General features: G+C 37.9%; 6 protein-coding genes across 6 annotated transcripts in view; 4 read left to right on the forward strand and 2 right to left on the reverse strand.

Moving 5' to 3' along the window:
* Nucleotides 1-1,787, forward strand: part of CBG14927 — a gene marked incomplete at both ends in the record, with an annotated part of 3,757 nt that extends 1,970 nt beyond the window's left edge. Inside the window, 4 exons of the mRNA XM_002639062.1 lie at nt 205-457; nt 509-870; nt 1,283-1,624; nt 1,674-1,787. Coding sequence (XP_002639108.1) covers nt 205-457; nt 509-870; nt 1,283-1,624; nt 1,674-1,787 — 1,071 coding nt within the window. The remainder of the gene's footprint in view (nt 1-204; nt 458-508; nt 871-1,282; nt 1,625-1,673) is intronic.
* Nucleotides 1,788-3,002: 1,215 nt separating this feature from the next.
* On the reverse strand, nt 3,003-3,245 carry CBG14928 (the record flags this gene model as incomplete). Its single annotated transcript, XM_002639063.2, has 1 exon — nt 3,003-3,245. The coding sequence occupies one exon, from the start codon at nt 3,243-3,245 to the stop codon at nt 3,003-3,005; it is 243 nt and encodes an 80-aa protein (XP_002639109.2).
* Nucleotides 3,246-4,164: 919 nt separating this feature from the next.
* On the forward strand, nt 4,165-4,428 carry CBG25207 (the record flags this gene model as incomplete). The annotated part of the gene is made up of 2 exons (XM_045242872.1): nt 4,165-4,224; nt 4,279-4,428. The coding sequence occupies 2 exons, from the start codon at nt 4,165-4,167 to the stop codon at nt 4,426-4,428; spliced, it is 210 nt and encodes a 69-aa protein (XP_045099606.1).
* An 18-nt stretch (nt 4,429-4,446) lies between these two features.
* On the forward strand, nt 4,447-5,510 carry Cbr-elo-8 (the record flags this gene model as incomplete). Its single annotated transcript, XM_002639064.1, has 5 exons — nt 4,447-4,449; nt 4,493-4,626; nt 4,676-4,794; nt 4,841-5,175; nt 5,226-5,510. 5 exons carry the CDS (start codon nt 4,447-4,449, stop codon nt 5,508-5,510), a joined length of 876 nt encoding a protein of 291 aa, XP_002639110.1.
* A 1,649-nt stretch (nt 5,511-7,159) lies between these two features.
* Nucleotides 7,160-7,705, reverse strand: CBG14930 (the record flags this gene model as incomplete). The annotated part of the gene is made up of 4 exons (XM_002639065.1): nt 7,160-7,273; nt 7,319-7,464; nt 7,508-7,595; nt 7,643-7,705. The coding sequence occupies 4 exons, from the start codon at nt 7,703-7,705 to the stop codon at nt 7,160-7,162; spliced, it is 411 nt and encodes a 136-aa protein (XP_002639111.1).
* A 1,428-nt stretch (nt 7,706-9,133) lies between these two features.
* CBG14931 overlaps nt 9,134-17,984 on the forward strand; it is a gene marked incomplete at both ends in the record, with an annotated part of 13,205 nt that continues 4,354 nt past the window's right edge. The window contains 22 exon segments of the mRNA XM_045242889.1: nt 9,134-9,306; nt 9,325-9,552; nt 9,600-9,764; nt 9,812-9,948; nt 9,998-10,207; nt 10,252-10,574; nt 10,620-10,684; nt 10,732-11,005; nt 11,057-11,244; nt 11,290-11,665; nt 11,765-12,126; nt 12,186-12,303; nt 12,353-12,604; nt 12,649-12,831; nt 12,873-13,442; nt 13,487-13,838; nt 13,886-15,143; nt 15,210-15,318; nt 15,478-16,143; nt 16,193-16,590; nt 16,635-16,730; nt 16,777-17,984. The exon segment at nt 16,777-17,984 is cut by the window's right edge and continues 659 nt beyond it. Coding sequence (XP_045095563.1) covers nt 9,134-9,306; nt 9,325-9,552; nt 9,600-9,764; nt 9,812-9,948; nt 9,998-10,207; nt 10,252-10,574; nt 10,620-10,684; nt 10,732-11,005; nt 11,057-11,244; nt 11,290-11,665; nt 11,765-12,126; nt 12,186-12,303; nt 12,353-12,604; nt 12,649-12,831; nt 12,873-13,442; nt 13,487-13,838; nt 13,886-15,143; nt 15,210-15,318; nt 15,478-16,143; nt 16,193-16,590; nt 16,635-16,730; nt 16,777-17,984 — 7,711 coding nt within the window.

The raw sequence follows: 17,984 nt of genomic DNA on the forward strand, positions 1-17,984 counted from the left end.
AATCAACGGTGGGGGATATTCTGAACTCTAAAGTGTCCCCCCACCTGATCATCCCATTTTGAGACCCCACCTTTTTAACCCCCCACTTTTCAACGGGGTGGGGGGTTATTCCAGTACGTGGGGGGTCGTAACTGTGTGGGGGGTATAATGGAATTTTCCCTCGGTATCTTTTTAGAAATGTATAGAAAAATATTAACGTTTAAGGAAGCTGAAGAGGGGAGCTACCTGGCGGAATGGTCGAATCTCAAGTGTCTAGTTGTAGACGAAACTGATCGAATGGTGGAAGAAGGATATTTTTCTGAGCTGACCGATATTCTGAACAAAATTCACGAGGCAGCGGATAAAGAGAAGCTTCAGACATTGGTTTTTTCTGCCACGTTGACTTTTGCCAAGGCACAGGATGTTGCAGAGGAGGAAAAGAAGAAGGCCAAAGAATTGAGTGCTCATCAAAAAATTCGTGGGTTTTCGATATTCGTATGACTCAATTTTTCACATACACACATTCCAGAACGCCTTATCAAGCTAACCGGACTTCGCGAGAACAAGCACAAAGTCATTGATTTGACTCGTCAAATGGGTACCGCTGGATGTCTTGTTGAAGCCAGAATCAATTGTGGAAATCTCGTCGAAAAGGATACTGCGCTGGTCTATCTCCTCAACCGTTACCCAGGACGAACAATGGTTTTTGTCAATTCTGTCGATGCCGCACGACGTCTTCATCATATTTTGAATGCTATCAATATCGATCCAATGATTCTTCACGCTAAAATGATTCAGAAGCAACGTCTTCGGAATTTGGAAAAGTTTGCAGAATCGAAAAATGCAGTTCTGATTGCTACAGATGTTGCTGCACGTGGATTGGATATTCAGGTAATCTATAGTATGAAGGTGTGTAGAAGATGTCTTTTGTTTAAGGGAATTGACCACGTCATTCACTACCAAGTGCCCAAAAAAGTAGAGATTATATTCATCGAAGTGGACGAACCGCAAGAGCTTCACATCGTGGATTGACTGTTGTTCTTGTTGATCCTCAAAGTAGACAGTTCTATATGAAGTTATGTAAAGGATTGAATAGAAGTAAGTTATTTAAAATAATGAAAATTAATATTCCTGGATTTTTTAGTGCAAGACTTGGACATCTTCCCAATCGATTTCGAGCCACTTATGATTGCTATCAAGAAGCGAGTACGATTGGCGTCTGAGATTGATTCTCTCGAGTTTCGGTGCAAAAAGGTTCATTTTTTCTTATTAATTTCGATGTTTTATCGTAGACTCGATTTAGATCAAAATGTCCGAATCCTGGTTCGAAAAGGCTGCCCGTGAAGCTGATCTCGATTACGATGAGACTCGCTCTCGTGAAATGGGCGGTCTGAATTTGGAAGTAGACGAAATGATAAGGAAAAGTCGTCAACTTCAATCACAACTTCGTTCTGAACTCTCCGCTCCTCTTCCTCGTTCGGATGGTTCTGATTCAATGAGAACAAAGTATATCACTGCTGAAATCGTCTCAAGATTGCGAGCGGTTGGCGACAACGCTATTGATGTGTTGAATCAGAAAATCGAAGACACCAAAGAGTGGAAGAGAAAAAACAGGAAGGCCACAAAGACGGATGAAATGAATTCGGTGAGTTCACTTACAATAAGTTAATAATTTAATGTCGCCTCTTTTTCAGATGAAGAAGTCATTGAAAAACTCCCAAAAGAACAAGGATCGGCTGGCTGAAAAACAACGACAAGCAAAGATGGTCAAGTTCTCCATGGCGAACTCTCTTGACGATAATAAATAGATTCTTGTGTTCTTAAATTTGTTGTTCGTTGTTAAAGCTTTGTTTGTTTACTGTGTCTGTTTTTTTAATTGTTAAAGTTTCGTTGTTTTTTTCAAAAAATAAATAAATTCAACAAAACGAAACTTATGCAAAACAATAACAATTAAGAGAATAACAACAAAATCAAATAGATCATTCAACGTCTTCAAAATTCAACAACTACAGTACTCTTTGAAATTCTGAAACTTCAGTAATATTTGAAATTCTACAGTTGTCTCCGAAATTCAAGAATTACCGTAATCTCTGAAATTGAAAAAGGTACAGTAATTTCCGAAATTCCAAAAACTACAGTAGTCACTAAAATTAGAAAACTAGAGTAATATTTGCAAAACTACAGTAGTCTCTAAAATTCAAGAACTGCAGTAACCTTTGCAATTAAAAAAATTACAGTAATCCTTAAAATTCCAAAACTACAGTAATCCTTGAAAACTACAGTATTCCCTGAAGTTCAAAAAACTACAGTAACATGTGAAACTAGGAAACTACAGTAATCCTTGAAAACTACAGTAATCTTCAAAATTCTGAAACTACAGTAATCTGTGAAATTTGAGAGACTACAGTGATCTCTGCATTTTCGAGAAACTACCGTAATCTCTGAAATTACAAAAACTACAGTAGTCCCTGAAATTCCAAAACTACCGCAATCTTTGAAGTTGAAAAAAAACTACAGTAATATTTGCGAAACTACAGTAATCCTTAAAAACAATAGTAGTCTTTGAATCATAGTAAAGTAAATTCTCCTCTCCACTGTGTGTCATGGAGAAATTGTTTTCTCTAGTCCTACGCTGAAATATAAGACTAAAAACGAAAATTATGGATGATACAGGTTTATTTAGGATGGATATGGTGTGTAGAATGTAGTGGTGCTGTTAACAGAGAAAGATGTACTGTACGTACGGGTATAATGACAAGGGGAAAGTAGTTATCCAGTGATAACTAAGCAGCGGGGACAGAAGAATTTTTGGATGACACAAGATGAGAAACAAGCGATAAATTAGTGAGAACAAACAACAAAAAGAGGGGAGGGAGACACTTGTTAATGAGAACAATAATAAAACAATAATATACTATGAAGCGGATAGATTTGATAAATAACCAAGAAACGTTTCGGTACTACAATAACCTGTTAATACGATTCTAACAAATATTACAAGATTAGCAAGCAATTGAGTCAATTTAGACTTCCTCCTCTAGCACTGGTGGTCCATCGTCCTCTTCGGCTTCCCCTGTCACTTCTTTCTCCTCTGGAACTTCGCTGAGTCCCTGGGCCATTGGATTGTCTTGAAGATATCTCATCAAGCCACCTCCCGATCTCCACCGTCCTTTGGCTTTGATTTGCTCCAAATTGAGTCCCTTGGCCTGAAGTTCGTTCGCCGATCCTCTTCTGAGCGCGTGATGAGTGGCGCTCACTTCTATCATTTCCAGACGTCTTCTGGCGAAAGATGAAATAGTATTTGCTGATAGCGTATCACCTTTTTGAAAACTCGGGAACAAGAACTCTGACGTACTTTCTGATAGAGAGACTCTAACTCTCCATCGCTTGATGAGACAATCTAGATCTCCTCCTTCTGGGCATTCCACGAAAGTGCTCCGTCCCAGACCTAGCTGATCGTTTTTGGCCGATCTGATTCGGACTTCTAGACGGTTCTTAGAATACTTGATATCTTCCCACTTCTCTCGGCTCTGCAGTTTCACTTGCTCTAAGGAGAGCGAAAAACGACAAGACTACTATGAGTGTATCTCGCTCCGATTTTGGATCATCCGAAAGTGATTCAAAAAGTTTCTGGATACTCTCAAGTTCCACCATTTTCGGTTGTTGTCTGGTGGCTATCTCCTCTCTTCTCTTTGCTCTGATCATATCCGACACCATTTGACTTTCCAGAACCGAGAATGTCCCATTTGCCATTTGAAACGCGGAAGCGATCTTTGCCAGAGATCCGCTTCCTGTTGTCAAAAATCGATGAGCCAAATAGAGAATCGTCGTTTTCTCGTCCAAAGGGAGATGGTTTGCGCTTAACCACTTCCTCCTCACATGATTCTCTCGCTCATAAGCTTTTATTGTACTGATGGCTTTCGCCTTTCTGCTGACGGTTTGTAGAACATGTATGAGTTGGTTGAAGTCCACTGGTCCTCCATACTCAGCTACATCCTCCAGGAATTTCAACTTTCTTCTTTCTGAAATACGACGTAACTATAAAACTATTCTCTTTCTTTATCACGTTCAGATTCTTGTGTCTCTACTCTACTCATTAGTTTGACTTTTCTGTTTGTGCTGTTGCATATCGTAATGTGGGGACTGGGCGGGCGGGACGTAACACACACGTAGACTGGAGGCCCGATGGGCGGCGCTTCCCCCTCACTCCCCTCTTTCATGGCGGGGCCCCTGGAGCGCGCAAAGGTCTGTACCTTTAAACGCGATCAACAAAACAACAACAGAAATTGGCCTATTTAGAGAAAACCAGCTAATCCCAGAGAAAACAAACAAAACCACAATAATAATAAAAAACGTGATGCTAAAAAATCTGAAAATCAACCAACATCAAGTTTGAAGAACCCCTTAAAAACAAAAGTTCACAGTTATTTTAAAAACACAGTCTACTAGGAATTCTACTAAAGAGAAATGGTATAAAAAACATCCTCTTACCATAAAACAAATATTTTTTCAGTTCCCATACTCATGGTTCTCATCAGCTGTCAATGTGTCTTTTATCCCAATCCATCTTCTTGGAATCTTGTACGTGTTCATTGCTTTCAACTTCAGACCATCTCATAATTCAGATCGGTCATATCTGAAAGAATGGTAGGCATTTTCAAAATAATGGTAGATTTACTTTGCACAATATTTCAAGGTACTACTTCAATTGCATTTTCCAGTTGGTACTTGGTCTTTTGATGATTCCTGAGATTTTGATTAGTTTATTCAGCGGATGGCATTATTCTGTTTGCCAAGCAGGATCTCTATATACTGGTGGGCAATGAATCAATAGTCATTTAGTAGCATATTTTATGTTCAGGATTCTTATCTGGAACGGTTGTCTTCATCTGGACGATAACCAAAATCGTTGATCTTTTCGAAACGTTGCTTCTTCTTTATGATGCTCGCCGCCCACTCACAATCCACATTATCCATCATTTCTTATCTCTCTCCTATGCCTTTACCTTCTATTCTCAAAACTTTGCAATTCATCGCTGGATTGTTTTCTTCAATTTGACAGCTCACGTCTTTCTCTATGCCTATTTGTCTGGATACAAGATTCTGAATAGATGGACGCCTTGTTGGGTAGCTGTATGTTCATCCCAAATGCTTCAACTCATTCTTCCATTCATTGCAACACTATTCGCAGCTGCAGTTAGTTTTTTTTCGTTTTTTTTTCGTTTTCATTTCACATGAATTTGCAGAAAATGACACGAGGAACCCAATGTGATGCGAACGCCCTTGGAATCTTCACCTTACAAATCGGGCTCTCAGTCATGATTCTCCTGTTTGCTGATTTCTACTGGTCACGTCTTCAGGAGTTCAGAAGGAAAAACATGAAAAAATTGGAAAAGGAACAGAAGGAGGACACTGACAGTTCAAAAGAGCAGACGAGACAGGAATCGATGTCCAAGAAACGATCGTCTGATGAGACAGCTATTTTTGAAAATGATTTCCCTGAATTGAGATCAGTTGTATTCTCCCCATGAGTGAAAGGAACTTGAATAAATTTGAATAAATCTTATTAACAACTTGCATTAATTCAGATTCTGAACCACTTAACAGAAAAAAAAATGAAAAAGTTCAAATTTCAGAATTTTAGAATTTTAGAATTTTAAAATTTTGGAATTTCAGAATTTTAGAATTTTAGAATTTTAGAATTTTAGAATTTTGGAATTTCGGAATTTTAGAATTTTAGAATTTTAGAATTTTAAAATTTTAGACATTTAGAATTTTAGAATTTTAGAATTTTAGAATTTTAGAATTTTAGAATTTTAGAATTTTAGAATTTTAGAATTTTAGAATTTTAGAATTTTAGAATTTTAGAATTTTAGAATTTTAGAATTTTAGAATTTTAGAATTTTAGAATTTTAGAATTTTAGAATTTTAGAATTTTAGAATTTTAGAATTTTAGAATTTTAGAATTTTAGTATTTTAGAATTTTAGAATTTTAGAATTTTAGAATTTTTCTGAATTTTGGAATTTTAGAATTTTAGAATTTTGGAATTTCGGAATTTTAGAATTTTAGAATTTTAGAATTTTAAAATTTTAGACATTTAGAATTTTAGAATTTTAGAATTTTAGAATTCTAGAATTTTAGAATTTTAGAATTTTAGAATTTTAGAATTTTAGAATTTTAGAATTTTAGAATTTTGGAATTTCAGAATTTTAGAATTTTAGAATTTTAGAATTTTAGAATTTTGGAATTTCGGAATTTTAGAATTTTAGAATTTTAGAATTTTAAAATTTTAGACATTTAGAATTTTAGAATTTTAGAATTTTAGAATTCTAGAATTTTAGAATTTTAGAATTTTAGAATTTTAGAATTTTAGAATTTTAGAATTTTAGAATTTTAGAATTTTAGAATTTTAGAATTTTAGAATTTTAGAATTTTAGAATTTTAGAATTTTAGAATTTTAGAATTTTAGAATTTTAGAATTTTAGAATTTTAGAATTTTAGAATTTTAGAATTTTAGAATTTTAGAATTTTAGAATTTTAGAATTTTAGAATTTTAGAATTTTAGAATTTTAGAATTTTAGAATTTTAGAATTTTAGAATTTTAAAATTTTAGAATTTTAGAATTTTAGAATTTTAGAATTTTAGAATTTTAGAATTTTGGGTACTTTAGAATTTTAGAATTTTAGATATTTTAGAATTTTAAATATTTTGAATTCTAGAATTTTAGGTATTTTGAACTTTAGAATTCTCGTTTTTTAGATTTTTGGAATTTCGGAAGTTTAGATTTCTGGAATTCTAGAATTTTAGTATTTTGAATTTTAGATTTTCAAAATTTTAGAGAAATCCGGAAAAAATACTACCGTAATCTTTGAAAAAAGTTATAATATTTATAAAGCACTGTGTCCCGAAAAAAGTACCTGGAGAATCGCATTGTTCTAAATTGTAGATATTAACATCATTTCGTATTTCCTCCAATAGAAACCCACCCAAAACGATAACTTTTAGCTCAATTATCTCGATTCCTGTGTAAGATACTGATAAATTGTTTATCATGGTATCATCAATATTTTATCAGTTGATAATTGAGAAGAAAGATGCTATATGTGACAACAGTAATCATGGAAAAAAGAAAAATAATTGGAATCAAGATTCATTGTTCAGAAAGTTATAGTAATCCTATCATTTTTTCTTTTTCGAATCAGTAACAGTTGATTTCGGATTGCTGTGAGCACTCGCTTGTTGAGATTTTGAACCTTCCGATTTCACTGTATTCGTGTGCTCCTCTTTCTCTTTCTGGAACTTTACTTCAGGTTTCAAAGAAGAATCTGCAGTACTCACTTTGTTTTGTATTTTACGGAGACGTGCTTCTTTTTGATCAGTGAATAGCTCATTCGTATTATCGAACAGTTTGCTTGGTTCCTTGAACAATTTCATCATTTCGGTCAACAATGGGGTATTCGGAGGAATGACTCGTGATAGAGACACTGGAAAAATTGTATACTTTTATGGCACATAACTTGTCAATACTTTTGATTTTTGGATGCAAATCCCTGCTTGCAATTTCATCCACAGCTATTCTGAGTTTACCTGCGACCTGACGCAGACGCGCATCATACTGTAACGGAATATATGTTTCTTTAAATTATTGAAGCAAAAACCAACCCTTCCAAAAATCAAATAAAAGTTAACAAGCCCAAAAATCAGATTCACCAATGAGAGTGTCATATTGATAAGTCCTCCGAATATAAGAACGCTTCAAAACTAGGTTACAATTCCTTTTACACATACCTAACTTTTCTTACTTGAACCGAAATACAGATGCTTGTTCAACTGTTTTATTTTTATCATATGCGTACATTTGCTTTGTTAGTTTCGACTTTCCTGATGACGTCCCATTGCGTTGAGCTAAACGTTCTAATTATATTACAGAATCTCTTTGAGACTCGTTTCCCGCCTTCCACAATTATCAGAAAGAGGAGTGGAACAATAACTAGGATTAATGTGTATCTGCTTTTGCTGCGTCCCACCATTCTTCTCTTGTTGAAATTGTTCAATGAGAGTTAATATTGTTGTTGGAAATAAATTTTATGAAACAAGGATTATGACATAGTTTTACCAAAAAATATACGCTTGGAAAAACTAAAATCACGTACTAGATTTCGTGTAATTTTTATGACCACGTAGAGGCTTTCAACTTGCAAAAACACTTCCTGTTTGACCTGTATAATTGTTGTTATTGGTATCTACGAAGTGTATCAAATTCTAACTGATTTTTGTCGCTTCCCTCACAATCCAAAGTTGAAAAAGAGAAAATGCCCTCCCCTAACCAGCTCCCATCCGACCTTCCGAACTCAAAAGTTCTATATTTGTTTAGGTTATTAAAGATTTGAAAAATTATGCGAAAATCAGAGCTGTGGAAGAAACCACCGTAGTTAGCAAATATTTTTTTACTTACTTTTTTTCTCGAATTTCGTCCGTTTTCCGGCAACTTTTTAAGATTTAGAGAACTTTTTTCCCACTTTTTCGGAGGTTTTCAACACAAAAATTGTCGAAAAACAGTAGTACTCGAGAGAAAAAGGACTGAAAATTTTAGGTTACGGTAGTTGTCGCTGTGGGAACAGTTGGCCACGCCTACAAGCTTTTCTCTTCCATAGTTCCGATTTTATACAAGCATAATAAAGCCCTTTGTGAAGTTTTCACCGATACTTCTTAATATATTTCTTGTTGCAAAAATATGCATTTGGTTTTTATTGAGAAGAACATTCATTAGCGCATTCATAAAGTTTTCCCGCGACTTAACGAATCCTACTATTTGTTAAAAAAATAAGTGTTGACTGTTTTGAGATGTTTTTTTCTCAGAAACTTCTTTTCCTGGCTCTCTTCATATTGAACTCCATGCAACATCCCTGCTAAAAAACAAAATTTAAACAACCCTCCTTTTTTTCTTGTGCGGTAGAGCGTGCTCGCATCACCAATATTTTGTTGATTTTTGTTTTTGAGAGAAATGTTTTTGTTTTTGAGACACATACTTTGCAGTAATTGAAGAATTTATTCAGAAAAGAAAACAAAATAAATGTTCATTAACGATAATAACTTTTAATTCTCAGATTTCAGTCAATGCCCCGGGCCTAATACGGGTTTTGCGCCAGAAGCATGTCGGAACCATTCGACATCCGCATTGACTTTGATGAGGACCAAACAGACCCGAAACAAACTCCTTTCTGGCTGACAGTAACATCAATTACACTTTTCATAGCATGGGGAACATTCGTTGTTCTTTTCTTTTCGAGAGTCAGTGCTCTCTTCTTTACATTTGTCATAGACAAGTAAGTCGACACAGTTAGACTTTTTTGGTCTCCATTATATACATGTCATTGCAGATATCTTCGATTATCGAAAAATGGAATTCACTTTAGGATAGGAGGTATTTCGATCTCAGGCTTACATGCTGGTAAAATTATGTTTCGAAATGTAATCTACGATAACGGAGATATGACGATCAAAGTGAGCGATGGTCATCTAGTATTCAAATACTGGAGACCTGTCGAACAGCGGCATCTGAACCTTTCAACGTTAGTAAAGTTTCTTGATACTTTGAGAACGACAGGTCAGATTTTAGAAAAAGAGCATCAAGATTACATCTCTCTTTTAACGGATTACATGTAAATATCTACAACAACTTGACAAAATACACAGAGATTGCACGAATTCGACGATTTGACTGGTTTTTTGAAAGCACGAATATGAACGACGCAAAACGTCCACAGAACAAACCACCCGATACGTAATGTTCCAAGTGTATTCTTTGCTTCAACCCTTTTCTAGCTTCAGCTCGCCTCCATCTTCTGTCTGGGAGAACATGTGGAATCTATTGGGAGTTGTGCACGTTGAAGTTTCAGCAGGTTGCATTCTTGTAGGCAATAAATTTCTGCCATATGCGCTGTGGACACGGTTTGAAAACATGAACAGTAATAGAAATCCTTTTAAAAAATCTGTATGCAAAATATTCCTTTTCAGGTAAGACGAGTGTAACAGAATCAGCGTTCGACCGTGCTTTGCTAACATTCGAAGGAGAAACAGAAAATGTAGCTGTTTCACTCATTAAGAATGAGCAGTATCAGTTCACTGCTAAAGATAAAGAGCCGCCTAGAACTACGGGGAATGATGGAGGATGCCCTATACTGCAGTCGGCATCTCTTGAATTTGTCTACAAACAAGATTTACTCGGTAGGCTGTTTGTGAGAATTCGGTTGAAGTATTACAACTTTCAGGCTACGTAACCGATGATGAGCCACAAAGTATTTCTGCAAAACTGCCTATATGGTCATCGGAATGGCGTTTTGGTAACAATACAGTGATATCTTTTGGTCCGTGGACGGAGCAGCAGAGATTCCTGATATATTCATTTTTCTATCCTCCCGACTATCAGAATGTTTCGCCGACAGTCATGCCGACTAGAGGACAGAAAAGGATATATGTGAAGCATGATGTGAAAATTGTTCTAACAAAAGAAACATGCATGGATATCTGGTTTATAAGAGGTGATCAACTAGAAAGTATTCGAACTCGATGTGGAGCTCATAGTAATCTTGATGTGAGTTTTCATCATCTGAAAATGAAATAGTCCTTTATTTTAAAGATGTCAATCCTGTGGATAACAACTGAAAAAGGTTTCTACTGGAACATGAAGGCTGAATTTTTAAAGTAAGAATGTTACCTCTCACATGTCTTCAATTTCTATGAATTTTCAGTTTCGAAGCCACAACATCGCTAGTTTTCACCAAGCTTCTCAGCTGCCAAAAATTCAATGTTGATGGAAACTTTGTTTATCCCCTCACATGGAATGGTGAACAAACATGGACCCTCGATTACACATTCACAACAGCGGTCGCCTGGTTTGTATGGGACCATAAACGTCTTTTCACTGATTTAGTCAACGATTGGATTGGCGATGAACCTTCAGATATTTCGAAATTCGTTCCGTTCCGAGTACACAATCGAATGAGAGTAGTTGACAGTTTTGAGGTGCTTTTATATTCTCATTGAAATTTTAATGTGAAATCAGTGAGTTTTCAGGTAGTTCTGATGCTCAACGAATCGAATTGGGTAGACACCGATGATATCAATGCAGAAAATGTCGAAGTGGCGATAGTGGGAGAAAAGCTCCAATTCGACTGTGAACTTCCATTTGTTGATTTCTTGCCACAGATGCAATCTATGAAGTATGAGCTCAAAGGAGAGAAAGGGGTTGCAATGAGAGCCAAGTTAGTAGGAAAGTAATGTTTTAGCATCGGAGCTCACTCTTTTAGATTTCCACCTGATTCCGCAACAGCGCCAATGCGAGCCGCTCTCTCCAGACTCGCTCGATGCAATTCATATGCTCCACCATCGAAATATGGAACTCATTCTCTCGACAGAGACACATGGTTTGAGCTGTGGCGGACAGAACTCGTCAGAATGGAATTTGATCACCGCTACCGTCCATTAGTTGTGAAGTCGAATATTCCATCAGATATTCCGTTTGGAGTCCTCGCTGATTATTTGCCTCCTCCAGCCAACCATCCGTGGGATGTAAGTTTACATTTTTGGAATGATGAATTGTTCGCTTTTTTCCAGCTCGAGCCAGATTTCCTTGGTGTAGATATACTGATTGAAGGAAGTGATGTAAAGTTCACCGGACTTCTAGTGAAACTTCTTTTTGAGTTGAAAACAACTATTTCGGGTGGTATGATTCTGTGAGTTTCATTTTGAAATTACTTTTTGTTATTATAAGGTTTTTTCCAGATGACATCACTAAATGACGAGACTAATAAGATAGATGACCCAGTGAAATTGAAATCTGCCTTCGATAAAAACAATTCAAACGATTCAAAACCTATTGAATTTTTCCGAACGATGGACGTTGATGTAACAGTTCGAGTGTGCAATATACGAGCCGAAATGCTAGTTTATTCACCAGTGGTAGACGAAGGAGCTGAGCCAGAAAAGGTTCCTGTCGTTTTCGTTGAAGAAGTTTCTGTTGAAGTTAAGAAGACGAAAACACAAGCACTCATTCAAGTTGGAGTGAGTCCGGCATGCGCATATCTAGACAAATCGAGTACAGGAGCCGGTCCAGGATGCATCACACTTTCTGGGTTTCAGTTTAGGTGAGAATTTATTAGTGAAATAATCTCCAAAACTAAAAAAAGACACTTTCAAATATCAGGGGTCATGCAATGTACTCTGCCAAGGATGTTGCTTGGAACATGGGCCTCGTGGAATATGGTTGGATTATGGAGATTCTTGTCGGCGACATAGCAGGAACTTTAGATTTTCCAGCTCATGTAAGCCTAAGAACCCGCCCTATAGTCATACAAATCGAAACTTTTTCAGGCTCTCGTGCTTCATCAGATCCTCGAGTCTCTGCTAATGTTTGTCCTTTCTCCTGACGACGCAACAAAAGTGCCCGATCGTATGCAATTCTGTCAACACGGTCAACTGATAAAAGCATGCTCAGTGGCGGGAAAAACCAAAAATGAGCCGTTGGGACAGTGTCGGACCGAAGAAGAAATGAAGTACCGACAGATCAGAGTTTCTGTCGATTCTGTTGATCTAGCATTTGTGGAAGAGAAAACCATTCTGAAGGTATTGTTGCTTGCATCTGACCTTTCTTCTAAATTGTAGTTTAGGTTTGTGCCGACCCAGTGCGAGTAACTGTGTGCAACGCTCATGAAGGACGTTTCACAGAACATGTCTGTGTAAGAGTACCTGGAATTTCGATTCGTCAGGCTGTACGTATCAGAGAAAAACCAGAGGTGTTATGGATCGAAGGAGCTAGTGCTGCCATCGAAGGGGTTTCACTAGACATTGAGGTTTGTCTGAAAATAGGAATACTGAGTTATTTTTGTTTTAGCTTCCAATATCGAAATCAGCGTCACCAACGATAGTAAAAGAACGTCTCGAATTCGCAAAACTTCATGATGTAGACACAAAACGATTGCATTTCCTTTGGGAAGAACATTCTGTTTGGGGATGTGCTTGTTTTGGAAACACTTGCTTTTTCGGTGACGTGGATGACATTGGATCAACTTTTATGGAGACTATGAAGAAGAAAAAGTTTTTCGTGCCGGGAATCGAACGAAATCCAGTAAAACAACCCCAAGTGCTGCAGAGTGTGATTCATAGGAACAGTTTGATACTCAGTGAACAATCACACATGTTCTACAAGAAGCCAACCAGGAAAGACGTGCCAATTACGATACGAAAGGAATCTATGGAAGATACTGAGTCCTTCCATTCTGCCCGCTCTCAACAGGCTCCTGGAATACGAATTCTACAGTCAGCTGAAATGACAAGCAGTTACGCGAAATTCGTTGATAACGTCAGAATTGAAATGCCGTCATCCGTGACGATGCCTCATTTTGGAGAGCCTGGAAGCATTCTGGAATGGTGTCAAGCTCATCCGCCAACCAGAATAATATATGTGAGTAATATCTGTGTTGGGGAGTTCTATTACTATTTTTATAGGACTCAACAGCTAGAGGTGTGAACGAATTGCGGTTCCCCACAAAAGTCCAAAAGTCGAATAACGCATTCAGTGTCGTTGATAAGAAAGAACCTGTCGAACAGGATGTTGAATATGGAGCCTCGCGTGATTCTGCTGGGAAACGTCGCCTTGCAATTAGTGGTGTTGCTGCTACTTCGTTAGATGTGTTTGTAACTCCTGTCGGAATAGAAGGAATCGAACGACTCATAACAGCTGCAAACCATTCAATATCAGCTATGAATCCTTGCATCTTGGTGCATATGTGTTATCGAGAATGTGTGCTCAAGAAACATCGACAACCACTCACAGAAAGTTTATTTGATGACGCAGATGGTTAGTTCCGGAAACCAAAATTTTTTATTCGTCTAACTAATTTCCAGAATCTGAGCATCTTTCTGAAGTCGATATCACAATAGATCTTCCTCGAGTTACACTCGGATTGTTTCAATGTGGTGTCAAAAGGAATGTAATAAAATCGAACAGCACGGATCACATCACTGCAAACATGGGTCTTTTCCTCATTGATCGTGCATTCATTCAATCAAAATTACCACGAGAAGCGAATGGAAACGTCTTTGCGGCAGATAATTCTAATCTTTCCAGTACTTTATACCAACTGAAAGGTAGTGCAATCACTGTTCAACTCCTACAACTCACGAATAAAGACGCCTCGGATTTCGGAAGTAGTGGAGCAACGACAACCTCGAACAATTGGGATCAATGTTCGATATCAAAACGAATGAGTAATTTGGAACCTAGAGTGATGCTCGATTTCAATATATCAGATACTTCAGTCATTCTAGAGCGACGTCCTGTCCTAGTTTTGATCCCCACCAAGTCGACAACGACGACGACTCCAATCAATTCTCCTGCACAAGCTCCCACACCAACCCCTCAATCTGCCAATAGAACATCAACTCTTTTGTTAACACCAGGAGCAGGATCAGATTTTACGCCAATGAAAAGAAAGCAGAAGATACTTTGTGAGCATTACTTGAGAGCAGAAATCGGATCCGTCACAACATCACTTGTCATGGCTCGGCCTCAAGAACTGACCGCTGGTGACGAATTCCCTATTTACGAAGCATTGGCTCCTGTTATGGTATCTTGGCTCAGCGTTTTGGATAATTTCGAAAGGACATTAATTAAAACTGCCCATAACCTTGATTGTTGGAAAAGCGTTGCGATGGTCAAAATTCTTAAGTTCGCTTACGATTCGATGGACGAAAAAGTAGCTGTCAAAATTGGAAAAAATCGAATGGAATGCACGAGAGTTCTTGCTGCGCATCAAACTTCTTGTCCCTCTTGCATACTTATGAAAACAATGTTCCGATGGTTCGCATACGATCCAGATGCACCAGGAGCGATTAGTCATCGATTGGATATTCGCCCAGAGTTTGAAATCGAAGAAACAAGAAAAGCAGCATTGATGTCTCTTCTCAGTCACTGGCAACCCTATGTCGGGGAAGAATTGAAATTGGCCTCGCTTGAAGATGCGCATAAGTTCAGAGTGGCTAGATCAGAAGAGGCAGTTCTGAATGCTCTTGCTAGAAGTGAAAAACGAAGAGGAAGGAAGCAAAGAGAGAAAAGAGGGAAGAAAAAAGAGACTCGAGTTATCATGGAAGTAAAGGACGAACAGTGAGTGGCAAGCACTTTTGTGTGCAAAGAGATCCGAAGATTCAGAGCAAATTTCTTATTTTTCAGAATCAAACCAAAACGAGTGAAGATGTCACCTACACCGCTGTTGAACAAGTTGCGGAGAAGAGCAGGACAAGACCAGGAGGAAGATGCATTGAACGACCTTACGGACTTGGTTAGTACATGCTTTTATATTTGGATACATGCTTTTATATTAATCACAACTAGTAATTCACAAAACGAATATACATCACATGCCCTACATGCTGATATAAATGTATTGTGATAGAAATTGTATGAAACTTATACTATAAAACCTAATGACAAGTTTTAGGAAATGCAAGATATTGACGAAGAGATAGGAACGTACGACGATGACGGAGACGATGATTCTGGAGAGTTTGAAGATTTCGAAATTGATTCCAAGATAACTCCCAACATGGATTTGTATACTTGGATGCGAAACGCTCAGAGGGAATCAACCATGCGACGCAGAAAGACAGCCGGAGGAGACGACAGTGTGCCAGAAGATCTCAATTTGAAGGGTTACGTGAATGTGATGGATATTCAACAGAAGGCCTACTACTACAATATCTACCGATGGGCACAGTTACAATGGACGTCGCTTGACAACATTGAAAAGGATTATTGGCACCTGGAATACTCGGTTTTCTTGAAAGAAGTGGATGTTCGGATGATGGCTAAAAGCATCAAAAACTCAACAGATCACATGAAACGATTCATTACACCTGCTCAGCAGAAAGTCATGCAACTTCGAAATGCCGCAGTAAGCGGAGGAATGGTATGGAAAATGGATAGGGATGAGCGAAAGAAAGTGCCAGTGCATGGTCAGTGTAACATCAACTATAACGCTACTGTAGAAGGAATCCGATTCTTGATTGGAATGGCTACAGTTTCTCTTGCAAAGGAGCTGTCGCTAGTACTACGTGCTGCCATGGAAGCGAAAAATGAACTCCGAATACATTCTACTGCTGAATCAGTAACCTAGCTTCTCTACGGTAGTCAAATAAGTACTAAGAAATTTACAGACTCCGAGAAATGAGGTGAAAATATTCAAACCTGCCAGAAATGAATACGATCAATCTGCTGAATGGGATGAAAAAGTGTTGGATATGGCTACCACATTCGAAAAGCACATGCAAAGAATGCGTACTAATAAAGACATAGAGAGAGTCAAAGTGATGGTGAATGGTAAATTAGTGGTTTCTTCGGTGGTTCTGGAATCAGTACTCAATGATCTATATGTCTCCGTGACAATATCGCAAATAGATCTGACACAAACGAAAAATCCCATGCCGGATATCCCGATTGTTCTTACGCCAGCTGTCACTGTTATCACAACAAATGAAGAAAAAAAGACGGCTACTCTGACCAAAAAGTCTGTTTCTTCATCCTCCAAAATTGATGACTTGACAATTTCTATAACGTAAGTGGACGAAACGGCAACGCTGCAATAAACTGTTCTTTCAGAAAGATGAAGCTAACTCTTTCCGAAGCAGATAATACGAACAAAAAGTCTGATATTCTTCGCTGTACTCTCAACTCAAGTTTCCTAAACATTCATACGTATGTTCTTAGTTTTATGATTTCTAAACATCGTACTACTTTTCAGAACTCTGAAATCAACTGGTTCCGCAAAAGAAGCTATTCGTTCGAATATTAATATTGTTGGAAACAGCGTTGCAACCACAGCTACACTAAGATTAGGAGCACTTGATGGAAACATGCCAATGGCTGCGTATTCCCTACATGATATAGTTATGAGGCATGGGAAAGAGTTCGAACAACAACTGTCTCGTCTTGCCGCCCAACCTGCTTCCACACCACTGAGCACCAACACACCATTCTCCCCCCACGATCAACCCTTGCTCACTACTATAAATGATCTTAAAAAGGAAGCGATTACGGAACCAGCTGTAAATACTCCTCAGTTCAAGTCTCCTGTGAACACTCCCGTTGGTCCAGCAGTTGCTTACTCAACTGGTATCAAGTTTAACAGTCAAATAACTCGTAGAGTACCTGTCGCTGAAGTTTCGTTCATTATCGAGCTGACCAGTGTTGAGATGACGATTCAACTTCTTCCCAGTCTGCTAGCAAAGTATCGGGTCAACAGAGCAACGAGCAAAGGAATAACAGGAGTTCAAGCTAACTGGTCAATTCTTCTAGACGAACATTTCTTCGAGTTTTGTGTGACTGGTCAAGGTGGGAAAACGGAAACCTTCCGACTCCAACTACCTTCGGTGAAGTGTGATGGGATATACCAGGCAGAACAAGGAACCTCTTCGCACAAACCAAGTACTGACAAGAAATTGATTTATCGAGAAGGAGGAAGTCTTCAGATGACTGTGGTACTTGGCAGTGTAAACCACATATTCACAACTGAATTATTGAATCAACTAATGTTTGCTGAGCATTCATTCCGGACTGAGCTTACCGCTCTTATTAACAGGTTAATCAAACGTTCGTTTTCACCAAAAAGTTTTGTTTTCAGAATCCGCTCATCGTCCTTCGTATCTTCAACAAGATCACCGATGAGCAGTCATTCATCAAATGATCGAACGAATTCTACAGCTAACTTGAAGTTGCTGTTGCCAGCTCAAAACCCAACAGTTATTCATGTTGAAAAGCCACCACTTCTTTTTACAATCAAAATTCGAACCAAAGAGTCACCGAGCAAAGATAAGGAAAGAAAAGAAAAGAGAGATCCAAAAACACCAAAGGTCGGAAACATGGATACTCCGGAAAAAGCCACACCATGGTTGCAACTAACTGCCGCAACCCCAACTCAAACCGCAGTACGTTTGACTATCGATAGTCTAG

This window comes from Caenorhabditis briggsae, assembly GCF_000004555.2.
Source record: "Caenorhabditis briggsae complete genome, chrI, whole genome shotgun sequence".
NCBI classification, from domain to species: domain Eukaryota; kingdom Metazoa; phylum Nematoda; class Chromadorea; order Rhabditida; family Rhabditidae; genus Caenorhabditis; species Caenorhabditis briggsae.